Raw genomic sequence first — 22,560 nt, 5'->3', positions numbered from 1 at the left:
AAAATTATCTGAATCTAATTTCTCATTAACTCTTTAAATTAACTAAAAACTTGCAGTAATCCAAAAAGCATTTACTCAAGGAAACAGCTGAATCTCAGTAAGAACGTGAGATTTGTGGCATTTTAACTTGTACTATACTCATCCCCTCCCCACCAGCTCCTGAAAGCCTCAAAAATCAATTGCCTCAGAATAGTAGCAGCTTATGGAATCCAGCAGCCTAGCCAGCATTGTGGGGAAGGAGAGAAGAACAGGGTAGGAGCTCCCCAAAAGCCCCAGCCACAGAGAAACGGGCATATATATAGCCTTTGAAAAGCTCTGACATATTCCTGGCATCCAGAAAACCATTCCAGTGCAAGGCTATATTATGCCTAGTCCCTGAGAAGGCCCCACTCTCTCATCTCTGGCTGACCTTGAGCCTCTGTGCAAGCATAAAGTGAAGGCTAAGCCAGAGTTTTAATCAGCCCACAAAAGCATTGAATGCATACTCCAACATACAGAAAAAAACCACTCGGCAAAGGCTAGAAGACTTATTTGCTCACAGCATTTAAGAAAATCTGCAGGCCGGGCGCAGTGGCTCAAGCCTGTAATCCCAGCGCTTTGGCAGGCCGAGACTGGCGGATCACGAGGTCAGGAGATCGAGACCATCCTGGCTAACACGGTGAAACCCTGTCTCTACTAAAAAATACAAAAAAAAATTGCCGGGCGAGGTGGCAGGCGCCTGTAGTCCCAGCTACTCCGGAGGCTGAGGCAGGAGAATGACGTAAACCCGGGAGGCGGAGCTTGCAGTGAGCTGAGATCTGGCCACTGCACTCCAGGCTGGGCGACAGAGCGAGACTCCGTCTCAAAAGAAAAAAAAAAGAAAGAAAATCTTCTGTCCGTTCATTAGCTGACCATCTACAAACCAAGTAGAGATTTCATTGGCCACACCTGACAAAGAATACACACTTCATGGATTTTGACCAGAAAAGTCACAATCAACAACATAAAAAGGTGTTCAACATCATTAGTCATTAGAAAAATGCAAATCAAAACCACTTGTTTTTATTAGGCTTTCCTAAATGTATGTATACATAACATTTATTTCAATGTTTAATATGAGTGTTTTGAGTCTTTATTTGGAAGTTTAGTGATTTTTTTTTTTTTTTTTTTTTTTTTACCAGAAATATGCTCCGGCCAGGCGCGGTGGCTCAAACCTGTAATCCCAGCACTTTGGGAGGCCGAGACGGGCGGATCACGAGGTCAGGAGATCAAGACCATCCTGGCTAACATGGTGAAACCCCGTCTCTACTAAAAAATACAAAAAAAAAAAAAAAAAAAAACTAGCCGGGTGAGGTTGCAGGCGCCTGTAGTCCCAGCTACTCGGGAGGCTGAGGCAGGAAAATGGCGTAAACCCGGGAGGCGGAGCTTGCAGTGAGCTGAGATCCGGCAACCGCACTCGGGCCGGGGCGACAGAGCGAGACTCCATCTCAAAAAAACAAAAAAGAAATATGCTCCAAGAACTTAACTCATTTATATTAATTAACCTATGCTAAAACTGGTTTCATTCTACGTCATTCACTTAAAGTCACAATTTCAAAGAACCTATGAATGATGTTAAATGAGGACTTCTATTTCATGCCACTAAGACGGTTATCATCAAAAAGACTGATGATAACAGGTGATGGCAAAGATGTAGAGAAACTGGAATTCTCAAACATTACTTATACTGTCATTCAGCAGCATTAGAAAACAATCCATCATTTCCTCAAAAAGCTAACCATAAGATTACTATTTGACCCAGAAATTCTAATACTGAGTATATACCCAAGAGAACAGAAAATCTATGTCAACACAAAAATTTGTATATAGAACCCCCAACAAAATAGTCTACGGCATTTAATAAATCTCAAATAGGCAACAGAGCCTAGGGCCGCCCACCACATCAGCTAAGCATCTACCATCCTGTCACCATTATATAAACCTGCAGAAAAGTGTTAAATACAGAAGTTCAGTCCTCAAACAGATGTTCAGAGGGAAAAACACACTAGTAAGAAAGGTAAGAACTCCAACTCTTTTTATAAATAGAAGATCAAAATAAAGCCACCAAAGTATCAGGAAATTGCAAAGAATGGCATGGAAACTATGCAAATATGCAAACTATTCAAAAGTAAGAAAGAGAAAAAATAACAAAGGCAGAAATGAACAAAACACACAAAGGACAACATGCCCAACCAAGAAAATCATCAAAGCTCAAGAATAGGGCCACATTCAACACAACAGTTAAAATACTTTTAATACTAAAAACATTTGGTAAAACCAGAATTCAAATATGAGATGAAAAGTGAGACTGCAGTTCTATGAGAAGATCATAAGTTAAAAAGAACACCAAGAGGAGACCACTAGTTAAACAGATTTGATTAAACATAGCTAATCATCTCTCTTAAAATACCACTTAAATGAAAGTAAAAAATAAAAACAAATGGCAGAAACAATGAATGGTGGAGAAAATGACAGACAACAAAAGATGTCAGAACTTAGGTTTCAGCTTTTTCACATTTTCTAACTGTGTAAAAAGGAAGAAGCCTAGTAGCAAGCTGATTTACAGCCACAAAAGCTCAGAAATTGGAGGCACAATGTCTTAGTCCATCCAGCCTGCCATAACAAGATACTATAAACTAGGTAGCTTATAAAAAACAGAAATGCATTTCTCACAGTTCTGGAAGATGGGAAATGCAAGATCAAGGTGTTGACAGATTCAATGTCTGGCAAGAGCCTACTTTCTAGTTTATAGAGGATGCTTTCTAGCTGTGTCCTAACACAGTGGAAGGGAAGAACTCTGGTTCTTCAGTCCCTTATAAAGGCACCAATTCTACTTAAGGTTTCCACCATCATGACCTAATAATCTCCCGAAGACCCCACCTCCTAATACCATTACAACAGTGATTAGGTTTCAACATACAGATTCAGGAGGGACACAAACATTCAGACCCTAGCAAAACAGCTAACTCTGAAGCCAAGCTATATAGTAAAAATGAATACAGAAGCATTTCTGGGAGCCTCTATAACCAGTACTTTATACTCTTGGGTTGCCTCTGCCAGCTCCCTCCCTGAAAAATTCCCCTCCATATCCTGGAAAAAGGGAAGGAGTTTACAAACTAGAGAGGTTCATCAAAAGAGGTTCTGAGCATATGAAAAGCAAGCACAACTGGAGGTTGGGGTAAGACACCTTATTAAAAATGAGATTAAGCAAAATCTGCATAGTGGGCAGTTAGACCTCACAGCGCCCTGAACACTGACTCCTACACTCTCAGCAATAAAAGGAGGAGACTAAAGATTTCTTTCTAGGAAAATGACTAGTCTAAGAAAAAAGACATCGTAAGGTTCCCCAGTTCAATGCAAGGGTCCCACATCCAAAGAGCTTCTTCTCGGCTTTTTAGTGCCTCATTCCTAAATATAAACACACAGTCTAGAATCACCGGACATTTGAAGAAAGGTTCTTGTATTAGGCTGTTCCTGCATGGCTATAAAGAAATACCTCAGCCTGGGTAATTTATAAAGAAAAGAGGTTTAATTGGCTCACAGTTCTGCAGGCTGTATAGGAAGCATGATGCTGGCATCACTTGGCTTCTGGGGAGGCCTCAGGAAACTTACAATCATGGTAGAAGGTGAAGGGGGAGCAGGCACGTCACATGGCCAGATCAGGAGAAAGACAAAGGAGGCACTACACACTTTTAAATGACCAGATCTTGTGAGAGCTCATTCATTACCATGAGGATAGTACCAAGAGGAATGGTACTAAGCCATTCATGAGAAATCTGCCCCCATGATCACCTCCCACCAGGCCCTATTTCCAACACTGGTGATTACATTTCAATATGAGATTTGGGCAGAGACACACATCCAAACTATATTACTTCTCATGTGAAACTCAGAGGCTACTACAAAATGAGGCCAAACACTCAGAGAAAATAAAGACCAGGCCAGGCACACTGGCTCACACCTGTAATCCCAATACTTTGGGAGGCCAAGGTGGGACAACCACTTGAGTCCAGGAGTTCAAGACCAGACTGGGCAACACAGTGAGACCCTGTCTCTATAAAGAACAGAAAAAAGTAGCCAGGTGTGGTGGTGCACACCTGTAGTCCCAGGTACTCGAGAGGCTGAGGTGGGAAGATGGCTTGAGAACAGGAGGTTTAAGCTGCAGTGAGCCATGCATTTCCAGCCTTTGCAGCAGAGCAAGATCCAGTCTCGAAAAGAAGACAAGACCATCAACGGAGGGGTGGGGGGAAAACACCTTCAAAATAAGTATGACTTATACACTCAAAGAGTTAAATTAAGACACTACGAACATGAAACAAGGAGAATATACTAAGAAAGGTATCATCAAATAACAATGATGACCTCTTAGAAATTAAAAACCCAGGCCGGGCGCGGTGGCTCAAGCCTGTAATCCCAGCACTTTGGGAGGCCGAGACGGGCAGATCACGAGGTCAGGAGATCGAGACCATTCTGGCTAACACGATGAAACCCCATCTCTACTCAAAAATACAAAAACCTAGCCGGGCGAGGTGGCAGGCACCTGTAGTCCCAGCTACTCGGGAGGCTGAGGCAGGAGAATGGTGTGAACCCGGGAGGCGGAGCTTGCAGTGAGCTGAGATCCGGCCACTGCACTCCAGCCTGGGCGACAGAGCGAGACTCCATCTCAAAAAAAAAAAAGAAATTAAAAACCCAAAAGATGAAATAAAATGTAATAGAAAGGCTACAATACAAAATTGAGAAAATCAAGTAAAAATAAAAGATGGACAACAAAAGAGATAAGCATTATAAAGATGTCAACTTTATGTCAAAATGATATATAAATACAATCTAATTTTAATCAAAATTACAGCAAGGTCTCTTGATGGAATACAATAAGCCATTTCTCAAACTCACATAGAGAAGTAAAAGGCCAAGAATAACCCCTTCCCCACCTCTAAAAATAATAAGAATAAAGACAGAGGAACTTTCTCTACCAGATATCAAGATTTTTTCTAAAGGTATAGTGAATAAAACAATTTAGTACTGCTGCAGAAACAAACATGCAAGTGAAACAGAACAGAGTACCCAGGAACAAAGTCTTAGATATGAAAAAACTTGATGTATAATGGAAATGACATTATAAATCAATATGTGGTAAAAGAACAGATAATTGAATAATTAGTACAGGCACACTTGGCTATCTGTTTGGAAAAACAAAATTAGATCCCATCTCATGCTATATACACATTCTCTTTATGACTTTGGGTTATGTAAGACAAAACAATCACTACTATAAAGAAATATACTGATAAATTCAACTACATTAAAATTTAAAACTAGGCCAGGTGCAGTGGCTCACGCCTGTAATCCCGGCACTTTGGGAGGCCAAGGCGGGTGGATCACCTGAGGTCAGGAGTTCAAGACCAGCCTGGCCAACATGGTGAAACCCCATCTCTACTAAAAATACAAAAAAAAAAATTAGCTGGGCATGGTGATGGGTGCCTGTAATCCCAGCTCCTCAGGAGACTGAGACAGGAGAATCGCTTGAACCTGGGAGGCGGAGGTTGCAGTGAGTCAAGTTCACACCACTGTACTCCAGCCTAGGTGACAGAGTGAGACTCCGTGTCCAAAAAAAAAAAATTAACTGTTCATCATATACAGTGTAAACTGCCTCTCTGTCTCTACAAAGAAGAAAAAGATGTTTGCAAAAGGAATATACATAACCAAGGGTTACCAAATATATTTTTAAAAAAAAGACAGGGTCTTACTCTGTAGCCCAGGCTGCAATCACAGGACTATGTAGCCTTGATCTCCCAGGCTCAAGCAATCCTCTCACCTCAGCCTCCCTAGTAGCTGGAATCACAGGTGTGTGCCACTACGCCTGGCTAATATATACATTTTTTTTTTTTTCATTGAGATAGTGTCTCTGTTGCCCAGGCTGGTCTCGAACTCCTGGGCTCAAGCAATTCTCCCACCTCAGCCTCCTAAAGCGCTGGGATTACAGGCAGGAGCCACCATCCCCAGCCAAAAGCTCCTATTAAACAGTAAAAATATACCCAAAAATCCAAAAGAAAAAAGGCAAAAAATATAAACTGGCACTTACAAAAAAGAAGTATGAATGGCCAATAAACATAACATGGTCACAATGTCAAGGAAGTGGAAATTTAAGCAAGAATGAGATACAATTTCACACATACCCTATTTCAAAAGAAATTAAATCTGAAAAATACCAAGAGGCTGTGAAAGAGAAGAAACTCTTCTTTGAAATTGTTACACCCACTTAAGAGAATAATTTGGCACATGTTTTATACACACTAAACACATACCCACATAAAAAGATTTGATGTTCATGGAATCACTGTCTGTAATAATTTAAACTTGGAAAGAACTTAAATCTCAGTGTCAGTGTTATGATTTGAATGTTTGTCCCTTCCGAATCTCACGTTGAAATGTAATCCCCAATGTGAGAGTATTGAGAGGTGGGGCCTTTAAGAGAGGACTGGGTCATGACAGCTCTGCCCTTGTGAATAGGTTAATCCATTCATGGATTAATGGGTTATCATGGGAGCGGAACTGGTGGCTTTACAAGAAGAGACCTGAGCTGGCATGCTCAGCCCACCACCATGTGATGCCCCATGTAGCCTTGGACCTCTGCAGAGTTCCCACCACCAAAAAGGCCTTCGTCAGATGCAGTCCCTTGACATTAGATGTCTCAGTCTCCAGAACTGCAAGAATAAATTCCTTTTCTTTATAAATTAACCAGCTTCATGTATTCTGTTATAAGCAACAGAAAATGGACAAGGCAGTCAGGTAATGAGTAAATTATGGCACATGCACAAGATAAAATACTATACAGCAGTCAAATTGAATGAACAGAAGTTATTTTATTAACTTTAACAAACCTCAAAAATACAAGTAGGCCAGGCATGGTGGCTCATACTTGTAATCCCACCACTTTGATAGGCCAAGGCAGGTGGATCACTTGAGCTCAGGAGTTCGAGTACAGATTGGCCAACATGGCAAAACCCCACCTCTACTAAAAATGCAAAAATCGGCCAGGTGTAGTGGCACGTGCCTGTGGTCTCAGCTACTCGGGAGGCTGAGGTGGGAGGATTGCTTGAGCCCAGGAGGCAGAGGTTGCAGTGAGCCAAGATCGCACCACTGCGCTCCAGCCTGAATGACAGAGTGAGACCTTGTCTGAAAAAAAAAAAAAGTGAAAAATATAAGTTGGACAAAGAAGCATCCTGTATGATATTCTAATGTATATCCTAAAACAAAAATACTAAAATAATACAATATATTGTCAATGTATACAGACAGAAAATTAAACACTAACTTCAGAATGGTAGTTATTCTTTTGGGGCTGAAGTGGTGGCAGGATGAGGAAGTGATTCAGAATTGTCTTCAATGATACAACAATTTACTGTTTGTTTCCAGTTCAAGTAGACGTAACAAACACTAACATGATCTAGGTGGTGAGTATTTGTTACATAAATGTTATTGCTGGTTATACTGGACATTGATTATATATAAATCCCTGGGGAGGGGGGTTGTATGTTCAAATATTTGCTTTAAGTTTATGGTTTTATCAATATAAATTCTGAGATGCACTGTAACACACAAGAAAATCCCAAAAAAATTCTACAAAAATACCTCATGCAATTTACAGAAAAACTTGCCTCCATCCCAAATAAATGTAATTTTAAAATCTTTGTTACAGAACATATTTTCTAATCAAACCAAAAGCTACTTGCATCCTTATTGTGTGTCTGTGTGTGTGAAATAAAATCATATTAAGGACATTGGAAATTGAGGGAGTTTCTTCTTTTCTCCACTAGAGGGGGTTGTTGAACTTAAAATATTTTAAAATGAGGCTTGCTTTTAAACTGACATTTAACATCAAAGGAAACTACATTTGGCTGTTAGAAAATAAACTTGCTTTCTTTCCACATCTTCCAGAAACACAGCCCAAAAAGTATAATTCTTTATACATACTCATATAAACAACGTTTCTCAGAATCCAAAATACGGTTCTGTTCCAATTCTGAAGAATTGCACTAGTTAAAAAGTATCACAGCTAAATGTACTCCTCTTTTGTAGCTTATAAAACACATCAATATAGCTAACCACAACCTTAATCTACTACAAGATTATCTCCTGAAAGACCCAGAACAAGTTCCTCTTTTCTATGTCCCCAAGGCCAGCAAAGTTATACAAATAAAAAGTGTTTGTTGCTGTAGAGTATAAACTGGTGCTTTGTATAATATGTATCATAATTGTGAATCCATAAGCTTGTAGATGCAACAGTTATATTTCTAGGCATTTACACAGAAGAATCATTTGTATGACTGCTCAAAGATATGGACAAGAATCTTAGTGAATCATTAACTGGAGCTAAAAATTTTTAAAGAAGTAAAATGTACATCAATAAGAGACTGCTGAAGTACAATATTCCCTCTTATCTGCAGTTTCATCTTCCCTTTCAGTTTCCCTGAGTCAATCTAGGTCCAAAAATAAGTGAATACAGTACAATAAGATATTTTGAGTGGGAGAAAGACACATTCACATTACTTTCATTATAGTATCTTGCTATGATTGTTCTATTATTACATTGTTAATCTCTTACTGTGCCTAATTTATAAATTAAAGTTTAGCATAGGTATGTGTGTGTATAGAAAAAAACACAGCAGATCTACAGTTTCAGGCATCCACTGGTGTCATGTAACATATGCCCCACAGGTAAGGGAGAGGCTACAGTATGTTAGGAAAATCCACATGACAGAATGCCACGCAAATACTAAAAGAATAAGGTATGAACATCAAAAGATGGATGTAAAATATTATTGAGGTATATCATTTTATTTACGTAAAAACATAATGCTTCTATATCCTGACATGAGGAGTGAAATCAGAGGTGAAAGGGGCAAGACCCTTACTTTCTTGCTTTTAAATTTCCCTAAATTAGGGGATTTATTTATTTATTTATTTATTTTTTGATAAGAGTCTCACTCTGTCACCCAGGCTGAAGTGCAGTGGTGTGACCTCAGCTCACTACAACCTCCACCTCCTGGGTTCAAGCAATTCTCCTGCCTCAGCCTTCTGAGTAGCTGGGATTACAGGTGCGTGCCACCACGACTGGCTAATTTTTTGGTTTTTGGTTTTTGGTTTTTGGTTTTTCAGTAGAGATGGGGTTTCACTGTGTTAGCCAGGACGGTCTCAATCTCCTGACCTCATGATGTGCCCACCTCAGCCTCCCAAAGCGCTGGGATTACAGGCATGAGCCACTGCGCCCAGACAAATTAGGGGCATTTTTATAACGAAGTTACCGGTGGCAGAGTCCTTTTCTATGCCATTTGTTAATAGGATAGCAGTACGTAGTTTTCCAGAAGAAAAGAAATGCTCCTTGCTGTCCTTGATCATTTAAGGTAAACTTTCTTAAGGTGTTTCCCTGTCATACATGTTAACATATGTTAATGTGTTACATAAATAAAATTATAAGCCAGGTGTGGTGGCTCACTCCTGTCATCTCAATACTTTGGGAGACTGAGGCAGAAGGATCACTTGAGCCCAGGAATTCAAGACCAGCCTGGACAACACAGGAAGACCCCCATCTCTACAAAAATTTTAAAAATAAGCCAGGCTTCGTGGCACATGCTTGTGGTCTCAGATACACAGGAGGCTGAGGTAGGGAAAGGCTGCAGTGCGCTGTGATAGTCCCGCTGCACTCCAACCTGGGAACAGAGCGAGACCTTGTCTCAAAAATATAAAGTAATACAACAAAATAAAATTATGTTCCTAATATTTTGCGTCCATCTGTTGATGTTCATATCTTATTTCTGTGTATTTGCATAGTATTCTGTTATATGGATATTCCTAAAAACACTTTCATTTCACGTAACTTCCTCCAAGTTGTCACTACATCAAATCGTACTTACTGGGTCAGCTTTTGATATGTTGCACCCCAATCCCTAGATTGTCTTAAGGCCTATCAGACCATGCCTACTAAGGCTGGTCTGATAACTTTCTTCACTGCCTCCCTACTCTTTCTCCTCTTTCTTTAGTTCATGGAATTATCTTCAAGCTACACTTCCCATACCATCACAAACTCCCCCATACTTCAATCACTAGATACATACACCAAACTTAGTCAATGAATAAGGAAAGGATAACTGTATTCCCTGGTTGAGGTATAGAATTTTGGATATGAAATAAATATGAAAACATATATATTCATCTTCTAAATGTTTTCAATCCCACTGATAAAGTACACAGTGAAATTAATGGGAAAAATGAAAAAGGAGGAACATGATAGTTTAGGAACAAAGCTTTACCACTGCCTGTCCCACAACAGAAAAGCTTGTGGCAGGACAAAGATTCCGTGACGAAATTGCCATAAGCAATTGCAACAGACGCAAAAACTGACAAATGGGATCTAATTAAAAACTTAAGGGCTTCTGCACAGCAAAATAAACTATCATCAGAGCAAAAAGGCCACTTACAAAATGGGAGAAAATTTTTGCAATCTATCCGTCTGACAAAGGTCTAACACCCAGAATCTACAAGGAAATTAAACGAATGTACGAGAAAAAAACAAACCACCCCATCAAAAAGTGTGTAAAGGACATGAACAGACACTTCTCAAAAAAAAGACATTCATGCAGCCAACAAACATGAAAAAAAGCTCAACATCACTGATCATCAGAGAAATGCAAGTCAAAAATCACAATGAGATACCATCTTAGGCCAGTCAGAATGGCAATTTTTTTTTTTTTTTTTTTTTTTTGAGGTGGAGTCTTGCTCTGTCGCCCGGACTGGAGTGCAGTGGCCAGATCTCAGCTCACTGCAAGCTCCGCCTCCCGGGTTTACGCCATTCTCCTGCCTCAGCCTCCCGAGTAGCTGGGACTACAGGCGCCCGCCACCTCGCCCGGCTAGTTTTTTGTATTTTTAGTAGAGACGGGGTTTCACCGTGTAGACCAGGATGGTCTCGATCTCCTGACCTCGTGATCCACCCGTCTCGGCCTCCCAAAGTGCTGGGATTACAGGCTTGAGCCACCGCGCCCGGCCAGAATGGCAATTATTAAAAAGCCAAGAAACAACAGATGCTGGCGAGGTTGCAGTGAAAGAGGAATGCTTTTACAGTGTTGGTGGGAATGTAAATTAATTCAACCATTGTGGAAGACCATGTGGCAATTCCTCAAAGACCTAGAACCAGAAATACCATTTGACCCAGCAATCCCGTTACTAGGTATATACCCAAAGGAATATAAATCATTCTACTGTAAAGACACATGCACATGTATGTTCATTGCAGCACTATTCACATTAGCAAAGAGATGGAATCAACTCAAATGCCCATCGATGATAGGCTGGATAAAGAAAATGTGTTATATATACACCATAGAATACTATGCAGCCATAAATGAATGAAATCATGTCTTTTGCAGAGACGGATAGAGCTGGAAGCCATTATCCTCAGCAAACTAAGGCAGGGACAGAAAACCAAACACCCCATGTTCTCACTTGTAGGTGGGAACTGAACAATGAGAACACAGGGACACAGGGAGGGGAACAACACACACTGGGGCCTGTCAGGGGTAGAGTGAGGGGAAGGAGAGCATTAGGAAAAATAGCTATGCATGCTGAGCTTAATACCTAGGTGATGGGTTGACAGGTGCAGCAAACTACCATGACACATGTGTACCTATGTAACTAACCTGCACATCCTGCACATGTACCCCAAAACTTAAAATAAATCCCAGCACTTTGGGAGGCCGAGGCAGGTGGATCACAAGGTCAGGAGATCGAGACCATCCTGGCTAACACGGTGAAACCCCGTCTCTACTAAAAATACAAAAAAAATTAGCCGGGCGTGGTGGTGGGCGCCTGTAGTCCCGGCTACTCGGGAGGCTGAGGCAGGAGAATGGTGTGAACCCAGGAGGAGGAGATTGCAGTGAGCCCAGATCATGCCACTGCACTCCAGTCTGGGCGACAGAGCGAGACCCCATCTCAAAAAAATAAATAAATAAATAAAATAAAAATAAATAAATAATTTAAAAATTAAATAAGGCTGGGCGGGATGACTAACGCCTGTAATCCCAGCACTGTGGGAGGCCGAGGCAGGCGGATCACCTGAGGTCAGAAGTTTGAAACCAGCCTTGCCAACATGGCAAAGCCCCTCTCTACTAAAAATACAAAAATTAGCTGGGTGTGGTGGGCATGGTGGTGCGTGCCTGTAATCCCTGCAACTCAGGAGACTGAGGCAGGAGAATCGCTTGAACCCAGGAGGCACAGGGTGCAGTGAGCTGAGATTGCATCACTGCACTCCAGCCTGGACAACAGAGAGAGACTCTGTCTCAAAAAAAAAAAAAAAAGAAATGAGAAACACTATCGTAAAACAACGTAACTTTTTAGATAACACCAATAAGAATTCATTCACGTTAATATTCCAGAGAAGGATACCTCTATTTAGTGCTCCAATCCCCGAGAAAGAAAAAGAATATGGCATAAAATTGAGGTTTTCTTTTTATAGTGGGTCTGAATTCTAAAGCCCAGATGAGAGAAATATTATAACAAGTTTTGTCTATTAAAGATTAGGTTTCGCCAGGCGCGGTGGCTCAAGCCTGTAATCCCAGCACTTTGGGAGGCCGAGACGGGTGGATCACGAGGTCAGGAGATCGAGACCATCCTGGCTAACATGGTGAAACCCCGTCTCTACTAAAAACTACAAAAAACTAGCCGGGCGACGTGGTGGCGCCTGTAGTCCCAGCTACCCGGGAGGCTGAGACAGGAGAATGGGGTGAACCCGGGAGGCGGAGCTTGCAGTGAGCTGAGATCCGGCCACAGCACTCCAGCCTGTGTGATAGAGCGAGACTCCATCTCAAAAAAAAAAAAAAAAAAAAAGATGAGGTTTCACTGAGAAGGTTTAAAAAAAGACTTATTTAAAAAACTGAATTCTCTTAGAGAGCTACACAAAGAGAACACTATAAGATACTAACACCTGATTATAGTATGTAAAGCTAAACCCATCAACAGCCAACAGAGAAGAAACGTTCACTCTATCCCTCAGGTTGTTTTTAAAAAACGTTTTTTTTTTAACATAAAGTCACACGAGTTTCTTAAGATTGATTTATGGCCGAGCACGGTGGCTCACGCCTGTAATCCCAGCCCTTTGGGAGGCCGAGGTGGGTGGATCACACGGTCAGGAGATCGAGACCATCCTGGCTAACAGAGTGAAACCCCGTCTCTACTAAAAATACAAAAAAATTGGCCGGGCGTGGTAGCAGGTGCCTGTAGTCCCAGCTACTCGGGAGGCTGAGGCAGGAGAATGGCATGAACCCAGGAGGTGGAGCTTGCAGTGAGCCGAGATTGCGCCACTGCACTCCAGCCTGGGTGACAAAGCAAGACCCCATCCCCCCCAAAAAAAAAAAGATTGATTTATAAAAGGAAAAGCTATTTTCTTTCGTTAACAAAAAAAGAAGAAATTGAGAAACAGAGTTGTAAACATTCTAGTTACAAAATACAATAAAATTTACCTTACAAAAGCAGCAAAGCAAGATACTACTCGTAGTAACCAGAGAGCATATTCCTGCATTTTTCTGTACACATCATAATGAAAGACAAACGACTAATTTTAAATTCTTTTAGTACTTCATATATAAACTTTGGTATAACCACTACGTTTCATTTAGGATTTACAGGACTGGTCAAGAAACTAGACCAAAATCACATCATCCACATATTCATACACAGGCCTTTGAATTATATTTTATAAATTTAGACCTCTGGCTGAGTGTTTAGAAATAAAAGGGCTCTTTTCATTTACTTTATTTTGCTTGTTTATTCCAAGTAGCCTTTAAGACACTTATCAACAGCTTAAATATCATGTGCTCTGCAAAGTCTTCCTCAGTCTCCTAGATAGCTAATCAACTTCTCTTTTGTGGTACTACAGCATTTTATTTAAAATTTTATCACACGATATTTACTCTCTTTACATGTCCCTGCGTTGAAATATCTTCCAGGACAGAAACCAGGTCTTAATCAGTTTTATAGCCTCAGAAGCCAGAGCAGTAACTCAGTAACTACTTAGAGAATGAATGAACGAGCAAATGAACTAATGAACTAACTAACTACACAAACTACAAACAGAATACAAGAGGTCTAAAGCCTGGTTGTACTGTCCTTCCAGATTCTACAGAAGAGGTGACTGGGAAGAAAAGCACTGCACAAAGACCAAAGGTTTAGAAAAACTGTGGTTTCATTGGTATTTTCAATACTGACATATACAGCAAATTCAGTATTTCCACTGTTCACTACCAGCTTTTACTTTTAAAAAAATTAAGTGGCTTCTATTCTCTGCATATTTTTGGTCAACTTCTGTGTTGCAAAGTTGTCTGTGACACACAATTACTCCAAAACGTATTATATGTGGGTATTTTTCATTCTTGTGAAAAATGTGTATCTCTGACCTCTATATAAAGGTTATTTCAATTTGTCATTTTGTGTAGAAAAATTACATAAAACACATTGTGTTATCACAAAATAATTAGAGGAAGTGATGAAAATGTCTTTGAAATTTTAAGTTAGTTGATTCATGGATTTTTTTCTTAAAGAGGATTAACTTCACAAATTTCCTTTAAAACATACGATAACACAATAGTTTGAGTTTCTCCTACCTCTCCTTCAAAATAAATACATATAATCTCCTGAAAAAATGCAAAGTACACTGGAGTGAGAATCCAGAGACCTGTAGTCTTTTCCCACATTAATCATTCAGCCTGAAACCTGAGTCAGTAACTTCCAAATCTCCATCTGCTCATGTATAAAGGGGATTAGATGTAATCAGGAATTTTCAAATTGGACTACAGAAGCCTCAGGGATTCTGCATGTTTCAGGGATGGAGGAATGCAGGATAATTAAGAATTTGTACTTCTTAAAAAGAGTTCACAAATTACTACATTATATGATTTGTAAGGATTCTTTAACATCCAGAATGCTATTACTCTATTTCTTTATCCTGTTCAAAACAGCTATTAGTCTCACATTTTAAATTGGAAAAATAAAATACCAAATATATATACGTCCTTCTTAAAAATCACATCATGTACGCAATGGAAATCACTGTGGTATCTGTTGGTAATAGTTGCCCTACTGTCATGTAACAGCAAATGAAACATGGCCTTCCAGAGTCAAAACTAGAAAGTATTTTCCCTTTGAGCAAGTCAATTATCCCACTAATGTCATTTTGAATATCATCAGCATTAAAAATATATATTTAAGGAACTGAATTATTATTTTTAAAATACCTGTACTATAAATTGTAATTCTCTTCTTTCTGCTTCCCATTGTTCTTCTTGTAATCTAAACTCCTCCAATGCTGTCTCCCTGATATGAGACTCCATCTCATTCTTCTCCTGTTGATGTTTTTCCAATGCTTCCTTTATATAAATAAAATTTTGCTTTACTAATTTGCTTTACTATTAGATCAATAAAAGTTATCTTTCTTTCTTCATCGCCAGTTGAAATGTAAAAAGAGGCTCTCCTTACCTATACATGTTAAAACTCATCATAATTCATGTTAAAATCATTAATAAAACTATAATTTGATCATCAGAATGTAGATCTGAGTAAGAAACTATGGTTATTTAAACAGGTTATACCTTGTTTATATAAGCATACATTTACCTATTACCTATATATAAGTATACAAAAGCAACAAGCTATATATACCTGTTTATATAAGCATATATTTTTCTGAAAAATGTAACTTCAGAGGTTTGAACAAAATATCAATATATGATATCATATGATAGATATAAACAAAGTAAATTCCATTTAATATGGAAATATCTACCTGTGATCAAAATGTCTGGATGATCCCTGATAATTTATATATAAATTTGACACAGGACAATGTATTTCCAAAAGGGAAAAAGGGGCGAAGAAAAGAATTTTGTGCAATAAATTAGGATAAGGAAACTCTAGAATGTTAAAAATGTGAAAAGCAAAAAACAAAAAATTTAAGTACGGGCTGTAATTTCTAGTTCTATAGATAAACAATACTTGAAAAAAAAGCATTTCCTTTTGGGTTTTCCAAGGTGTACTACATTTGCAAGATCTAATTTGGTTCAATATCCTAAAAATATAAAATGCAATTTGCTGAGAAGCCCAATTTTCTAACTACAGGGTTTAAAATCAAGTTTCCATTAACAGAAAAAAAAGTCTACGGTTTACATGCGTGAGAAAGAAAGTCTCTCATGTCCATATAATGGTAGCAGGGATCTGTCTAACAAATATTACCCTCCTAAATTAGAGAAAGCTTTCATAAAGAGCCTTGAGGGGAGTGACTCAAATTCAACTCCAAACTGTCCCACGGGTCTCTGTGCAGATTAGTTTAAAGCCAATAGCCTAAAATCAAAGCACAGTTCTCCTAAGTAGCTAACTGAGATCAGATCAAAATCTTCTACCTTGAGGTGCAAGCTGATTGGCTGAAGAAATGCTGCCACCATCACCCCCCTCTCCACGTAACTCCAAAACATGGTATGTGGGGAAGGTTATACAGGCCCATCCAAGGACTTGTAATATCAGCTACCACGGAAACCTCCCCCATTCACACACTAATGGAGCCCTTCTGCATGTCAGCCAGTGTTCCAGGGTCTAGCAATACAGTAGTAAACAAAAGAGACAAACTATGACCACTGATGTGGAAGAAATCAAAAGTAAGTTTGTTGACAATGACAACATCTGGGAACGACTGTGCGAAAACTTTTACAGTTTGTAAATGCTTTTGTATAATTCACTTTTAGTAAAGACACATTTCTAGAATTCAAAAAAGCCATTTACACCAATGGTAAAGGTAGAACATTTTTATCACAGTTTTTTTTTCTTTGTTTTGTTTTGTTTTGTTTGCTTTTTTGGGGGAGACAGGGTCTCACTATATTGCTCAGGCTGGAGTACAGTGGCTACTCATAGGCCCAATCATGGTACACTCTGGCCTCAAATTCCTGGCCTCAAGTGATCCTCCCACCTCAACCTCCCTACTAGCTGGAACTACAGGCATGTACCACCATACCTGGGTTTGTCATGTAATTTTTTTTTTCATTTAAACTGTTACTTCAAAAAAAATGGCAAATATAGACAACTCAAAATCTACCTTTTAAGTCACTGGCAACTTCAACCTTATACCACTTTTACTTTAGGGTGTAAAAAGCGAACAAAAAAATGAGGGAATAAATAGCTCACAATGTTAGTAAAAGTTAAATATGTTACATATCATGTCTATACAGAACATGCTCTATATAGATAATGAAGCTCATATAAACATACAAATATTTTCTATATTTATTGTATATTCAGACCAAAATCCAGTGCCCATGTTTCTAAAATTTCAAATTTTCATGTGGCTAGACAAAAGGCTGTAGATTCTTACCTTCTTACAATATGCCCATATAAGTGCTTTGTTGGCTTTTAACATTTGATTAGTGACCACAAACCGTTTTTCACCCCAAAAAGTACACCTATTAATATACTAAGAAAGCGATCAGCAAAAATGCCCCTAAAAAAGAAAAAATGGGAGGGAGAAAGGAAGGAGGAAGGAAAAAGGAAGGAAGGAAATCCAGTATAACTTCAAGAAATGTACAACACATCTCAGTGAATATTACATATAGGAAAACTCCTTTATAAAAACTATTTTACCTGTAGAGTTTTCTCTAGTCTGCTTTTTTCTTTCATAAGTAAATCATATTCTCGATTGCAATTTTGGATCATATTGTCTCTTTCCTCCAAATCATGTTCAAACCTTCTGCATTCTTCTTTCCATTTTTGCTGAGAAGTCTGAAATGCTTCCTCAATTTCATTTGTCTTTGCTTGAAGTTCTGAATTTTGTGCTATTAAGAACAGAATAACAGGTATATTTACAACCATGAATTAAATAAGAAGGAGCCCCAAAACGTAGGCGTTGGAGTTGACATCATTTACAGCATGATCTTAGGATAAAACAATTAACCTTTCCATTACTGAATGTTTCAAGAGTAAACTCTTGAAAACCTTTCCAGTCCAGTAAACTCCTGAAAAGTTCACAGTCTCTAAACCAATCTATTCTACAATTTTTCAATCTCTTCTTCCCCATCAGACAATGATGATTTTGCTTTGAAATAGTGTGACATATTTCTGATGGCATATCCAAGTTTAGGTGCACTTCTGGCACCGGCTGCAACTCTATTGGTTTTTGTCCTATTCAAGAAAACAAACCAGCTGAGTGTGGTGGGGCACACCTGTAATCCCAGCTACTCTGAAGGCTGAGGTGGGAGGATCACTTGAGCCTAGGAGTTGGGAGACCTCCTCTCAGATTTTTTTTTTTTTTTTTTTGACACGGAGTCTCGCTCTGTTGCCCAGGCTGGAGTGCAGTGGCTGGATCTCAGCTCACTGCAAGCTCCGCCTCCCAGGTTTATGCCATTCTTCTGCCTCAGCCTCCTGAGTAGCTGGGACTAGAGGCGCCCGCCACCTCGCCCGGCTAGTTTTTTGTATTTTTTAGTAGAGACAGGGTTTCACCGGGTTCGCCGGAATGGTCTCGATCTCCTGACCTTGTGATCCGCCCATCTCGGCCTCCCAAAGTGCTGGGATTACATGCTTGAGCCACCGTGCCCGGCCCTCCTCTCAGATTTTTTAAAAGAAAAGAAAAGAAAAAGGAGAAGAAGAAGAAAGAAAAATCAATTTTTAAGACTGCAATATATAGGGCAAGTTTTTAAAAACAGTAGATTACAAATTTTGATATTTGACTATGGACAACAAACTAGTTGTGGCACATCTTACACAAGTGTCACAAAGCTGAGGCTGGAAACCACTGCCCCAGCCCTTAGAACTGTAGCTATTTACTTTGCCAGATTTAGGTGCAACTCACCTCTTACCCTATTACCTCAACAATAACCAACATCTATGAACACACTACCACTGCTGCTCTGTTTCAGCACCTAGAAAAGAAGGAAATGCTTCCAGGTCTGGCTCTATCACCTGCCACCTGATTAAACCTCTGTGATTCTCTGAGTCTCACTAGGAGTAAGAATGTCCCTAGTTAAGTTTTTGTGAAGATAAAATGATGAAATGTTTATAAAAACGTAGCCACAGCTACATTAGCAGTAGTATTTCTAAATTATATTTACTTGCATTATGAGTGAATCATATATTCAAAACATTCAAAATACAAAGGTATAAAAGGTGCAAAAGGAAATACATTAAAAATCCCCCGCCCATTCAGCTGCCATCTCCAGAAGACATTCTTCCATGGTCTCTCATCCAGCATTGCAGGAAAGTAGTTTGAGGCCATTTTGACTCCTGATCCTTTGCATTTGACCTCTTTTTCTTTTCTCTTGAAAGCTTTAGAATCTTCTCTTTGTCTTTATTTTTCTGAAATTTCTTAAAGCTATGCCTACAGTAGGTCTACTTCTTTCCATACGGTAAATATTCGATAGGTTCTTTCAATCTGGCAATTCATATCCTTTAGTTCTGAGACGTTATCTTGAGTAATTTCACTGATGATTTATCATACATTTTTGTTTTCTCTCTTACCTCTTTCACTATTCCCTATTATTCAAATTGGTTCTCAAATTTTTTCATCTCTTCTCTCCTATTTTTCTACCTCTGTCTTTTTAATTCTAATTTCTGGGAGGTTTCTTCCATCTTCATCTTCCATTGCTTCTAGGGACATTTTTCATTTCTGCCTTCACATTTTTAATTTGTTAATTTTTTCAAGCCAAACTGTATACAACTTTATTAATTATATTTTTCACAAACAATAATGGTATTGCAGGCAGGTATTTCAGTTAACAGTATACAACTTTTAAACTCCCTCCCCTTCAAAGGACTACCAAAATCAGAAAGCCACTATAAACCCAATGAAGTACTCATTTGATGTTCTGAACAGGGAAAGTTTAGAGTGGGGGTTGACGTTTCACATTAACATGTTGTTTAACTACTTTTCACCAGCCGACTCTGACTTTTAGGAAGTGAAATGAAAATGGCAGAATTTATCTAAAGATCTACAATCTAGAAACAGAAGCGCTGCAATTTTGAGGCATGCCATCTCAGTGGTGTCACTGGAAAGTCCAGATTGCCTGATACACTGACAACCAATTACCAGGAGTCAATCCCAAGAGATGTCTGGGCTTAAGGGAGTTAAGTCTATGTTGAAGGTGGAAGGGAGAAGAGGACATAAAAACAAATTTATTTTTCCACATCACAAGGTGTTTGTGCCAAGGTGGCTATGTGTGTCAACATCAGGGAATCTCTCCTCCTGGGAGCCAAGAGGAAGTCTCTCAAAACTAGAAGGGAAAGGTGTTTTCCCCACATCAATCCACTTCGGAGACATTCTATTAGTAACACAAGTCCCTTCCTCAAAAAACGACGTGTTCTGTGGGGCAACACCATAGCTTTAAAAAAAAAAAAAAATACAACAAAGTCTGCATTTTCATAAAACTTGGTTGAAAAATATTTCAAACTGTATAGTCACCAAAAGTACACAGTTATCAAAAATGCACACATTTCACTTGGCATCTCCAGCACCCTGAGCTTCCTGTGCCTGGTCTGTTTTGGCATCTCCATTTCCTCCTGTAGGATTCTTCCCCTCCTTGTAAGTGTCAGCTTTTCCCTTTGGGTACCTTTTCTCCCTTCTTCGCAGGGGAAAAGAAGGCTTTTTAGGCTTGGGCTCTGGCTTTGAAGCAGCAGGTTTAGCAGACAACCTTGCAGATCTTCTCTGTAGCTTGGCTGTATCTCCTGTAGCATCCCCTTCAGACTTTCTCTCGGGCATGGTGGCGATGCCAGTAAGACGTAGCACCAGATGCAGGGATGTAATGGCGTGTGGGCTTTAGTCAGTCCGAGAGTCCTTCTTGCCCCTTCTTCACACTGCTTCCATATTTTTAATTTCTCTTTTTTTTTTTTTTTTTGAGACAGAGTCTCACTCTGTCACCCAGGCTGGAGTACAGTGGCACAATCTCAGCTCACTGCAACCTCTGCCACCCAGATTCAAGCGATTCTCCCGCCTCAGTCTCCCAAGTAGCTGGGATTACAGGCACTTGCCATCGTGCCCAGCTAATTCTGTCTCTATTTTTAGTAGAAACAGGGTTTCACCATGTCGGTCAGGCTGGTCTTGAACTCTTGATCTCGTGATCCACTCACCTCAGCCACCCAAAATGCTGGGATTACAGGCGTGAGCCACTGCGCCTGGCCTCATATTTTTAATTTCTAAGAGCTTTCATTTTTTATAACATCTGGTTCTTACTTCATAGATGAAATATATTCTTTCAGCTCTGAAGAAATTAATGCCACTTGTTTTAAATGTTCTCCCTGCAGAGCCTCTGTTTCTTCTAAGTTGATTTCTTCTCTCCATTTTAGAGGGTTTCCTCATATATCTGATAACTTGGTCGTCTACTCTCATTAAAAGTGAGAAACTGTAAATGTAGTACAGTTTATACATTAATATACCCACCACCTAGAATCTGAGCTTCAAGGTAGAAGTTAACAACTTTAGTCTTCACTGGAGAAGGATCTGGATGGCTTATTTATTGGGAAACCTTCAACATCAGTATCATTAGGTTTTTCCTCCTGGTTTTGTACTAGTCCGTTTTTTTTACAAAGACATACCCTAGAGTAGGCAATTTATAAAAGAAAGAGGTTTATTGGACCTGCAGTTTCATGTCGCTGGGGAGGCCTCACAATCATGGCAGAAGGCAAGGAGAAGCAAGTCATATCTTATGTGCATGGCAGCAGGCAAAAAGAGAGCTTGTGTAGAGAAACACCCATTTTTAAAACCATCAGATCTCGTGAGACCGACATCACAAGAACAGCATGAGAAAGACCCGCCCTGATGATTCAATCATCTCTCACTGGGTCCCTCCCATAACACATGGGAATTATAAGAGCTACAAGATGAGATTCGGGAGGGGACACACAGCCAAACTATATCAGCTTGGTCAGGTGATACACAGAAGAGTCCTCCAACATCTGGCATAGAGTGTAGAAATGCAGGTGTTAGCTTTTGGGGAAGTCAATATACAAAGGAAATTGGGGGCTGAGCATGGTGGCTCATACGTGTAATCCCAGCACTTTGGGAGGCCAAGGTGGGAGGATTGCTTGTGGCCAAGGGTTTGACACCAGCCTGGTCAACATGGCAAGACCCAGTCTCTAACAAAAAAAAAAAATTTTAATTAGTCAAGTGTGGTGGCATACACCTATAGTCCTAGCTACTCAGGAGGCTGAGGTGGGAGGATGGCTTAAGCCCAGGAGTTCAAGGCTGCATTGAGCTATGATCACACCACTGCCCTCCAGCCTGGGCAACAAAGTGAGACTCTATCTCTAAAAAATAATAATAAATTAATTAATTAAAGGGAAGCTGGAAGGAATGGCTCCTCAATATTCAGCATTCAGAATCTTCCTGGTTTTGCCAGTCAAAAGACTCTCTATTTTGCCATCTCCAGGGATTAAACCTCTTGATTTCCACTAGTAATTCTTAAGTAATCCCAGAATAGCATGCTCTTGGAAGGAAATCTAAGGACCCATCTGCCTCTCAAACGGCTT

General features: G+C 39.6%; 1 protein-coding gene across 4 annotated transcripts in view; it reads right to left on the bottom strand.

The window, feature by feature from the left end:
• Positions 1–22,560, bottom strand: part of CCDC171 (coiled-coil domain containing 171) — a 413,214-nt gene that overhangs the window by 356,176 nt on the left and 34,478 nt on the right. For all 4 annotated transcript variants that reach the window (XR_004443489.1, XM_033237405.1, XM_033237406.1 and 1 more), the window contains exons 5-6: positions 17,689–17,879; positions 15,300–15,431 (exon numbers count right to left, since the gene is read on the bottom strand). Coding sequence is in view for 3 of the 4 variants with exons in the window: in XM_033237405.1 (XP_033093296.1) it covers positions 15,300–15,431; positions 17,689–17,879 (323 nt within the window). In the remaining variant the exon portion in view is untranslated. The remainder of the gene's footprint in view (positions 1–15,299; positions 15,432–17,688; positions 17,880–22,560) is intronic.

The sequence above is a fragment of the Trachypithecus francoisi genome, unplaced genomic scaffold (assembly GCF_009764315.1).
Source record: "Trachypithecus francoisi isolate TF-2019V2 unplaced genomic scaffold, Tfra_2.0 Lachesis_group16, whole genome shotgun sequence".
In the NCBI taxonomy this organism is placed as follows: Eukaryota; Metazoa; Chordata; class Mammalia; order Primates; family Cercopithecidae; genus Trachypithecus; species Trachypithecus francoisi.
This window is presented reverse-complemented; position numbering and strand designations above follow the sequence as displayed.